General features: G+C 47.5%; 3 protein-coding genes across 3 annotated transcripts; 1 reads left to right on the forward strand and 2 right to left on the reverse strand.

Annotated features, from left to right (window-relative positions):
• Positions 1-1,483: 1,483 nt before the first annotated feature.
• On the forward strand, positions 1,484-1,956 carry F9C07_1057 (uncharacterized protein; the record flags this gene model as incomplete). Its single annotated transcript, XM_041284135.1, has 2 exons — positions 1,484-1,769; positions 1,853-1,956. The coding sequence occupies 2 exons, from the start codon at positions 1,484-1,486 to the stop codon at positions 1,954-1,956; spliced, it is 390 nt and encodes a 129-aa protein (XP_041140893.1).
• Positions 1,957-3,404: 1,448 nt separating this feature from the next.
• On the reverse strand, positions 3,405-3,899 carry F9C07_1058 (putative 4,5-DOPA dioxygenase extRadiol; the record flags this gene model as incomplete). The annotated part of the gene is made up of 1 exon (XM_041284128.1): positions 3,405-3,899. One exon carries the CDS (start codon positions 3,897-3,899, stop codon positions 3,405-3,407), a length of 495 nt encoding a protein of 164 aa, XP_041140892.1.
• A 1,534-nt stretch (positions 3,900-5,433) lies between these two features.
• Positions 5,434-9,211, reverse strand: F9C07_2137760 (uncharacterized protein). Its single transcript, XM_071509157.1, has 4 exons — positions 8,274-9,211; positions 6,961-8,139; positions 6,030-6,900; positions 5,434-5,967 (listed from the first exon to the last, which is right to left on the reverse strand). The coding sequence occupies exons 2-4, from the start codon at positions 7,969-7,971 to the stop codon at positions 5,561-5,563; spliced, it is 2,289 nt and encodes a 762-aa protein (XP_071365749.1). The 5' UTR covers positions 7,972-8,139; positions 8,274-9,211; the 3' UTR covers positions 5,434-5,560.
• Positions 9,212-10,650: the final 1,439 nt, after the last annotated feature.

Below are 10,650 nucleotides of genomic sequence, written 5' to 3' on the forward strand. Positions count from 1 at the left end.
GCAATACACTACTCCGCGTTGACGGAAAAGCTATAAAGACTGATATTAAGAGCTCGGGATCCTTCGTGAGGGGAAGAGGCAATCCTCGTACGTCATTCTCCCGGGGGAGTTGAATCTACTGTGTACTCCAGATGAGTTAGGGCTTGTAGATCGGCATGGATCGGGTTGCCTCGGCACGTGTTGCACTCGGAATTGACAGCCCCTCACGTGCTGCCGTCAAGGATTCTCCTACGCTCTCACATTTTCCCCTCTAGATATACGTCGGTTTCTTCGGGAGGGTATTCACAGATTGTATCTTCAGGATATGGCGTAAATTAAATTTAATTGGGGCAGGAATATCTCTCCCGTTCCAATCCCGAGACTGGTTATTCTTGAGCATCTTCTGGGGCCGGAACCCAATCCCGTATTTAGCCTCATTCCCTCAATACAAGATAGGGCTTCATTCTTTCGGGAGCATCACGGCGTAGGAAAAGTTGGGTAGCAGTATAAACAGCGATCAGTATTGTTTACTGCTTGCAACAAAATCTCGAGGCACAACACTGATTGACTTTTCGGGTGACCCATGGAACGTTCGTCCAAATTTTCCGGCCCCAAAGTGCGCCAAGCACCACACTCGCCACATGGGGTATGAAGTACTCAGCGGGTCAAACTGCTGGCTCTTCTCTGAGAGCAGCTGCCAGCTGGACTCAAGAGATGCTCAAGTGTATCCATCTTAAAGGTAGTCTCATCCTACTGGACTATGAACCTTGCGTCAGCTTATCAATGAACCCCCTTTTGTATGCTAAATTGTACAGTACAAATGATAATCCTCGTATTTAATCAATGCGCTCCATCTCTTATATCCACCTTTACTAGATGATACACAGTAGCAGCATTGCGATTTGCCAAAGCTGGACCTCAGACCCACAAGTACCAAAGAAAGATTGTGATGGCCGTTTAGTCATTCTCATACCAAAACTGATTCTATCCAAGATCAAGGTACCAAACGGGACCCCAGAACATCATAACCAATGGACATTGGTCAGTCATTTACATACATCAGAGTATGCCCATACATCTCCCATAGCCTTCTACTGCAGCAGCCGCATTCGTAATCGCGCGTGTAGACCCTGAGGCTCCGCTTCGAAGTCTATCTAGACCCTACAACTCAAGCGAGTTGATCCCTGCAGCAGTTCACCAGGTACACCCGAAAACCCTCCCATAACACCTCAATATCTCAATATAGCATGTATTCATATTTTGGCCCCTGCTGTCATTCCTATTCCAATATCTTCAAGCAGCAAAACCTGTTTATACCAGTATACACACCTTGGCTAAGGAATTGAGGGACAAAATGGACAGAAGCAAGGCCAACACGACCAACTCTCCTGGAGCTATAAAGCCAGCCTGAAATCCCCCCGTATACTCCATGAACACAATCACCCAAGCATACAATCACTCTCATACTCTATAGTCAGAAACCCTTCACCCCCAAACATTCATCATGAAGTTCGCCATCGCCACTCTCGCCGCCGCGGCCCTCGCTCCCCTTGCAGCAGCAGACTTCTACATCTACTCCATGAAAAGCGGCTCAGTCAACGATGGCATGGCTCCCATCAATGCAGATGGATTCGTCTTCCTCAATAACCCCCCTGACTGCAACGACGTCAATAACAAAGCCATCTTCATGTCTTCGCTCAGCGATGTGAGCGGTGGTAAGCACGGTGTGCGTTGCAAGGGATGCCCTGATTTCGAGGAGTTTGAGTTCAACAACAAGATGGGGTACTATAGTATGTCACTCTGGTTTTATCGTCCTCTTACATTGGAGGGTTTCTGTGGTTTGGAATGAACTGCTGCTGATGCTGGGATACAGCTATCTACAAGAACCGTGACTACGGCCTGTTCACCACGGATGATAAGAAGGTCGGCCAGTACAAGATGAATAAGTCCGACCATTTTCAGTGCGGAAAGAGTTAAGAGTTCTATCAGAAGGTCAGTACCAGAAAGACCAGATCTACCACGATCCAATCCGAAAAACGCGGAATAATCTTCCATCAAATATAAGCCCTAACACCAGTCCCCGTAACCAACCTATCACTCCAACATAAACAAGACCCAAAAGAATATACAGTAAAAAAAATAAAAATAAAAATAAAAATAAAGCACATACGTCACTCACCCTTAAACTAATAGACTCTCCAAAGACACAAACCATACTCCGTACAGAGTACACTACATAACAAATCTACCAATCAACCCTCCAAAAGTCCAACAACCCAACGCCACACACCTAGGTACCGTACCTCGACTACATACCCCAAACCAGATCCCTACACTAGTACGCATCCCCAAAGTTCAAAACCCAAACCCAACAAAGTTCAAAAGCACCGGGATTCATCCAAACCACCAAAGTGAAGTGGGGCGCCACGCACCCGAATACCACCTCAAGGTAACGTGGGCCCCAAAAGCGTGGGGGTTGAAACGCTAAACCCTAACCCGTAACCTTTTACTTAAGCCTACCATCGGCAATTTTCTGCCAAAGATATTATCTGACGAGAACTCTACCGAGAAGAAACTAAACTAAGTAGACTAATGCAGGGAAGGGGGAGGGAAGATTTTTTTCCTTCCTTTTCGGGAGATCGGGCCGGGTGGGTTTTATTTTATTGAATATGATTTATCCGGGGTTGGGGTTCTGTTTGGTATTATCTTGGGTTGGTTTGGTTTGTAGATTTGTGTGTGTATATATACTCCAGGGTAGGAGACACATAAGGTGTTCTATGGTTATTGTTGTGTTGACATTCAACAGGTCCTGTTAATGGATATATCAACGCTTAGAGAAGGATGTAGGATGTAGTAAGTAGTATGTATGCTATACAGACTTGATTTTCTAGCATCACCGTGACTTTCCCTATTCGGATGAGGCCGCTTTAATAAGAGCGCTCGGGGGGTCGCTTACTGAGTAATTCTCATCTCCAGTCAACGCTCAGTGGGCGCTCAGGTCTTATAACCACCCCATGCGCAGGCAAAGGACATTGGACCGTGCGGCGAATCAAGAGAAGATGGAGAAATGTTGGGTCTCACCATAAGTAAGTGCTCATAGGTGCTCCAAAGAGATTCCAACTTCTGGTGTTCCTCCCTGGGCCATTACCTGCTGCCCCAGCGGCAATCAAGAATGGCATAAAATGTTCCGCTTTACCTTCAGGGTGCGCTTCATAGCTCTACGGGAAACGCCGCCACATTTTCAAGGTAGGAATTCTCACACCTGGATCCGAAACGGCAACTGCACGTTCAATTTCAGCTTCGAATTTGTGTGTTGGGTTGTCCACTTTTCCGTTCCCTTTTCTTTCCGGGAGGGCCTCCAAAACCTTGTCTAGATGATGGTAAGATGAATCACTGAACAACAAGACATAGCCGTCATCGCGAAATTATTTCATGGCAGCACCATATCTCAGATTTCGCTCTGCAGCATCCTCGTCACATACACCTTTAAGAATGCTCATCTGGACGACAGGCAAGTCTGCTTGCGGCCGCATAACGAGCAAAGGCACAAATAGCCCGTGGTCCCAGCCTCTTGTCGTACCCAGCACTGGTTGAAAACCAGCACCTTCTAAGGTCTGTGCAATTCGAGCGGCAAGGTCTGGGTTTCCCGGTGCAGGGTATCTGTATTCGTATGCCTCTTGTGGGAGTCCAGGGGCACCAGCATAGTCATAATATATCTGAGGGGTTTGCCCTGCAGATATATGGGGCTGCGAAGCTTCCCAGTGGGCAGTGAATAAAATAATGCCGCGAGCGTTATCAAGAATATAAGCGTTGGATTGCAAAACATAAATCAAGGGCTTTTGATGGTCGTTCCCCATAAGAACGTATGGGCCAAGTCCATGAGAAAAGAACAACGATCTCGCTCGTTTGGCGTCGTCCATTGTTGCGGGGTTTGTACTGGTGTGGGAAAGTGTCAAAGAAATGAGAGAGGGGTGGACTATTAAGAAGTTACTGTACAGTATGTGTCCACTCCCTGACGATTAAACACCTGAACTTACTTAATCAAGGAACAATGGAAAGAAGAGTATAGATCAAGATGCATGATAACATTTACCCACTATTAACAGGATCATTCCTACTCCTGCAAGTGCTTTTCTAGAAAACTCCTAAGACCCATCCAAACCAAGGAAAAGAAGCGAGATCATCACAGCTAGACCACCTGAGCCGTATCTCGCTTCCCCCTTAGACAAACGGGTTATAGCTGATTCATGGGAATCACAAGGGCTCCACGAAACCATGTAATCAAGGTACTTTTGACGCCCCTGTTTAAGCCGAAGGGTCCTCCTCGAATTGCCGTTATGGCAGAATGGCCACTTCCAGACCACAGATCTAGAAGAGACTAGCCTTGTTGCTTATACTATTTATTGTCTTAGGTTATAGGTAGTCGGCCGCTAGCTTAATGATAGTGCCATAGCCAAAGGCCCATAGTTTATTAGACTACATACTTTAAGACGCTAGTGACATACAGTCCCGAAGATGAGCAACTCCAGAGGTAGTCTTTCTCAAACATAGGTCCTACTTCACAAGACTCTGTTCATGGTGCAAGGTCAACATCACCACTAATCTAATTTGACGCTCCGGGACAGCATTCTATATAAGACAACTCAGCCGATGGATGGTACTCTTCTTATACGGAAAATGGTTCTAGTGTTTTGGAAAATAAGCCCGAGGATCATTACTGCCCTGAGGTGGGCTGTGAACTGCTGCATTTTACTACCCAGTCAATAAACAATAGAGTAGGCCAAGTATGATGATAGACCAGTCCCTGAAAGCTGTACAAAAGACGTGCCATGCATGAGAAAGCGAGAAGCGCTGAAAAAGATAGAATACCAAGACTCGGTGACAACAACCAAGGGGATATGGCCCTTTTCACGCTTGCAAAAGCACAAAATAAGAGACTGGATGGCTCTGATGCAACTCAACTGCGATGGACCGCAGATGGAAGAGATTAAAAGAATCCGTAAACATGATTACGCTCGGAGAGGAATAAGCGGCACAGATCGAAGCTCAAAGGTTGCAAGGCAAGGTAGATCGGAGCCGGATGATCACAAACAATCAAAAGGGAAAAAAAAAAAAAAAAAAAAAAACAAAGTATGCACAGCTCCAATTTTCAATCCATTCTTCAATGTAAAATCCACAGATTTCAACGCAAAGGAAACCAAGCTGCTAGCGCCGTAACACCGAGAACATAGCAGATACACAAGTGAATGGCCGGGATTCGCGAAGTCGGCAATCGGGGTCAAAAGGGCGTTTTCGAAATCCACAAGTAGGAAACTGAAGACGCAACCCAAATGTTGCTCTAAGAAAAGCAGGTCTACAAGTCAACACACCAATGTTGGATAACCACGCCATTCATAGATCCAACAGCCGTCCAGAGAGTAATGACACAAACGTCAGATAGAATAGGGGAGGGAAAAAGAAAAGAAAAAAAAAAAAAAAAAAAAAAAACGCCGTTCGATATGCAGCGGATTAGAGGAAGTGGGTATAAATCTTCGAGGTCTCGTGAACTTCCATCTCCTGCAGCTATGTTAACATTTGCTAATCAAGGAACCGTCCGGAGGGCTCCAGCTCGACTTACCATCTTGAAATTGTTCAGCTCCTCTTTGATCTGTTGGGCAAGGAGAGGGGTCAGTCGATTGCAGGTGGCGATGTCACCACGACGATCATACTCGCCGCTCGGCCAAGTATCATGGAACTGGATGCGGGGACTGAAGACGAGACTTTTAGGAGCCGCTGGTGTAATGGAAGCTCCCTTGGAATCAAGGAACCTCCCGTCTGGTAGAAAATCATCCTCACCAGCGATCCGGACTGCGTCAGAACGTCGGTTGTCGGACCGTGTTTGGTCCTCAGGAGTACTGGGAGCACTGGAATGAGGTGAATCGCTCCGGTTCGTAGTCAAGTGACGCTCGGCCTGCTTATTCGGTGTGGAATTTGCTGCTTCGGAGGTTTCTGATCGTATATGTTAGCCAACAAGAGCCTAGCTAGGTCAAGAGCGTGAGAGGAAAACTCACTTTTGAGGATACCCTTCCTTACTGCAGCTAGAACCTCCGCCCGCTCCCTGTCACCTCCCACAATGCTCTTACGCATTTGAGAATTATCTGCAGCGCTATCTTCGGCAGCCGAGGGACTTTGGGATTTAGGTTCCACCTTGGGAAACAATGTCCCGCCACGAGGGACATCTTGCGGGTCCGGATTCGCAGCTACGCCTTTCCGGTCCGCTTCGACGTTGACCACGGACAATTGAGGTGCCATCGGTTCGACGATAACGCCGTCATTGGATGCCGTGCTCACAATTGACTTGGGGCGGAATAATCCAACGAGGGACCTCGTCGACCGTTTCATCCCCTTACCCATCTTCCGGAGCATGATCGAAGCGGATGATGCTGTAGAAGAGACAGACAAATTGTCTGTAGAGCTGTTAAAGAAGCGGCCTTGGTGGTGGGAGTAGATACTCTCGCCAAGGCCACTGGCTTCTTGTTGCTCAGCAATAGCGGCCTGCTCCGGGCCCAGTTCCTGCTTTAGCAGTTCCCTCCGAGTTTTCTCTGCAGCAATAGCCTCCCTCTTGTTCGCGCTACTTTGAGCAGCAGATGCCTTGAGAAGTTCTGATGCGCTTCCGAACGAGAAAGCCCTTCTCAACCGGGATTTACCGGGTCTCTTGAAATCATTGTTTGTAATATCAGCCAGCCGTTGTGTTGCAAGACTCTCCGTTGGAACCTGTTTCCCTTTAGACTCCGGTTGTGCCGTTGTCGCACTCCCAGGGGTGGGATCTTGAGTAACAGGTTGCGACAACGGTGAGGGTTTTGTAGTTCGTTTAGTATCTTCCGGTTTAGCAACAACTTTGGTAGACGACGACGCAGACTCCGTATGTGCCGTATCACGAACCTGGTTAATGTTAGCCAACTGATGGTATATAATCCCGACACCATGTCACTTTGCTCTTACAGAAGAGGTTGACGAATTGGGGGAATGGTTGCTTCCCGAAGCGTCTCTGTTGGACTGCGCCGAATTTGGCCGGTGGCTTGGATCGAAATAATCGTGGCCGCCTGTTGTTGGGATTGGTGACGATGAGGGCAGATGAAGTTGTAGATTAATGAGACCAGCATTATCAATATTGCCCCAGCTTCGTCGCCTGTATCTCTTCGCCAACTCTGGCTGTTTTTCTGTCCGCGACGAATCATCGGCACTGGGCACCCTGTTGTGGCCAGGTTTACGAGACGTATCTTGTGCCGGTCCCTTAGACCCTGACGCCGTGTTCGATTGTGAAAGGTGGTCGTCCGTCGTCGGCGCAAGACGGCCAGATCCAGGTGCGTTGACTGGGTTAGCGGCGGGCTGCGAAGCCCCGGCACCATCCGGTCGACGAGTACCGCGACGATAGCGATCAGGCGATGGGCGGGCAACAGTCGGAGAGGAAATGTTCATAAAGTTGGGAGAGGGGGGGGAAGAGAGGTTAATGGTGGATAAAGGACGGAGAGGGGGTTCGCCGCTACGCGGTTGTCTCGACGGGATAGCGGTGTCGTCTTTCGACATGTAGGATTGGACGGAAGAGTTGGAAGAGGATGTTGATACAGAACCAGCTGCAGGATGATTGGCAAAACGCGAGTTGACTCCCGGGTGTGCAGGACTTGGGGACACTTGAGGAGCCGACGGAGCAGAGGACGTTCGATGCTCCGGCCTCAAGTGAGGGGACCATGACTGCCGATTTGACATGTTGGTCGAACTGGAGAGATTGGGAGTGCTAGTAAAAGCATAGGGTGCCACGACCTGGTGGCCAACCCTGTAACTCCCCGAACCACCGACTGTATTGTAAGAATTCCAAGACATGGTTGAACTTCGCGAGTTCTGCTGTTGTGATGACTGAGAAGGAGTAAAGGCGCCCGAGGAAGAAGAGGGACGAGTCTGAAGCACAGAGACCGTGCCACTTTGTTGCGGGATTGTCTGTACCAACGCTGCCATGTTGTTCTCCTCCGGTAACCGGATGGAAAGGGGTTTGACGCGTAAGTAACGACGTCTGAAGGATGCGATGCCAACGGGGTGTACTGGCTATCGTCCGCAGGGCACAGGTGGAGGTAGGTATAGGGTCAGGAGTAACTCGAGGGAGGAGAAAGGAAGAAAACAGAGATCCTGTACCACATGCCCGTCAGCTAAGATCGCACAAAAAAAGAAATGCAGGACGAAGATTGGCCGATCCACGATCGATGTTTCTTCACCATAACCATGTTCTCGCGCCCCCTAGAAGGGAAGTCGTAAGTCCGTACCTGTTCTAACAAATGCAAATGATAGATTATACAGATATGACTCGATTAAAGGAAACGAAAGAAAGAAAAATAAAACGCTAGGATGAATGCGAAAATGATGTCGGGGACACAGGAAAGGAAAACGAAAGGCTCGAATTGGGCGATGGTCGAAGAGGGAGTTCAACGAGAAAGGCGTAAAGGAACACAAGGGTCCAGGATGGCGAATGCTGTCTAGAGCGGTCGAGCCATGTACAAAAGCGAATCGAAAATGAGACGAGTATATGGAGAAATGAAGATAACCACGAGGAAGATAACAAACGACAATGAACAAGAAGTAAAAAGTAAGTAGGGCAAAAAAAAGGAAAAAAAGAAAAGGGGAGAAACCAGATCCTTAGAATGGGCACCTAATCTTCTGACTCAAGCAGAAGATGGGCCGTTCACTGGATCGGAGGAAATTAATGAGGATGAGATGGAAGACGACCGTAGGAGGAGAAAGAGAGAAAGGAAGAGGAGCAGGAGGGGTTGGAAGGCGTGGAATGGAAAAGGAAGGGAATAGGGAGATAATGGGGAGGGTGAGGATGGGTGTGGAATGGATGCTAGTCAACTTTAGGGGAATCGTGACAGGCAGCGGAGACTGACTGACGGCCGGCCCTTTCCAAAGAACGCGAGTAGAAACAATTCAGGTACCGCAAGGAACCAAAGAACGCAGTAGGGAAAAAAAATTAAAATAATAACAACAATAATAATTCACGGAGAAAAAAAAGATTTTTGAAGACACTTACACCTCTTCAACAATCCCAGTAGCCAATCTACGTAAAATGAAAATAACCGTCCAAGACAAAAGAAATTTTTCTGAATGAGGACTCAGCAACGGTTTTGACCTACTATTTTCACCTGTTGCTATTATTGCATCTAGCTGCAAGTCATGCCAAAACTTCTCTGAAGGTGTGCACTCGTTCCTCTTTACTATAATTAAAGAAAATCTAAAAAAAATAAATTTTTGGTACACTTGCGAAAGGAAGAACTAAAGCCTTTTCTGGCTAGTACCGAAGTGCGTATCGACGACTGTTGGTAACTTGGTATATTAATATCATATTAAGTTCTCCTGAATCTCCTCTTTACAATTCATCGACCAACCACTCATTCATGGGTAAGACAACTCTGGGGCTGTACCGTACGGAAAGACTGGTACAAGCAGAATACTAGCAGTAACTAACGACTGTTCGGCCGGAGTTGCCTACTGCTACCTTACATAAATACAAGTAGTAGTCCGTATGACTCGGATCTGCCGCCTCTCCCGGCCCGTCGACCAAAGTTACTTACAGAGTACCTCCCAGGTACCGGTAATCATACCCAGATGGTAGGTAAGGTATGCCAAAAATACCACAAATACCATCCATCTCCCGGGCGGGTCAGGGAAACAAACCCCCTTAAGTTTAGTTCTCCAATCTACTCGCTAGCCGTGACAACAACGTCAATCTGTGGAATGCACTTGAGGGACGCATTGCTGCCATTGGGAGAAGCACGGTCAAGAAATCCAGCCCGATATTAATATGAACATCATATGTACAATTTGCTCGTGGGAATGGACATATAATTGATCTGTGGGGTAAACCGCTGGATAAGAGAGATTCGATTTTCCCTCCCTTTTTCGGCACTCCTTACGAGAATAAATATCATACGGTAAACACACACACTATTCTCTTGGTAAGGACACGCCCACTGTGCCTGAGGCAAGAGGTGCTAGCCGAGTAACTCCATACATTTCCTACACGGAACAAATATACCATGATCAGCCGCGTCCCCTTTTGATTTTCTTTTCTCTATTTTGTAATTTTATTTTTATCGTCCTAATGCGGCAAAAGGAAAAAAAGCAAGTAGTAACAGAGTGCTAGGAGAGAACGTGTTGCCGTTGGGTGCATGAGGCCACGACCTCTGGGGCCATTTAATTTCTAGTAAACTAAGTGAAGCGCGATCGGGTGAGCAAATTGGACGCTGATTTGCGACCACACAGTTGCTAAAACTCTTAGCTGTAACGCCATCACAGGTGGATGGAGTCGCCCCCCCGAGAACCAAACCACGGAGGTTCGGAGAAACATCCTGGAGACAGTTAGTCGCTCCCACTAACAATTGCCTAGTACAGCTACGATGCCAATCCAAATAGTTCAGGTTGTCTGTTGCTCCGTTAGCGTATACACTTAGACAGCGTTCCTCCAGAACCACTGAACTAGGCGGTCCGAAGCACTGACATTGGCTTTCTTTACCTCCTAAAGGAAGGAACTCGTACCAGCGACGGAGTTCATAATATTTGGTGAACGATATGCCGAGCCTGATGTCATTGGAGCCTATCATCCCTGACCGGTGGGAATAAATAAATAGATCGTTGATTGAGATAGGT

Source organism: Aspergillus flavus, chromosome 1 (assembly GCF_009017415.1).
Source record: "Aspergillus flavus chromosome 1, complete sequence".
In the NCBI taxonomy this organism is placed as follows: Eukaryota; Fungi; Ascomycota; class Eurotiomycetes; order Eurotiales; family Aspergillaceae; genus Aspergillus; species Aspergillus flavus.

Coding starts and splice junctions, on each gene's coding strand:
- F9C07_2137760 (XM_071509157.1), bottom strand. CDS start 7,971: ATGGCAGCGTTGGTACAGACAATCCCGCAACAAAGTGGCACGGTCTCT. Junction 6,901..6,960: donor CCAATTCGTCAACCTCTTCT/GTAAGAGCAAAG, acceptor AACATTAACCAG/GTTCGTGATACGGCACATAC. Junction 5,968..6,029: donor AAGGAAGGGTATCCTCAAAA/GTGAGTTTTCCT, acceptor ATATACGATCAG/AAACCTCCGAAGCAGCAAAT.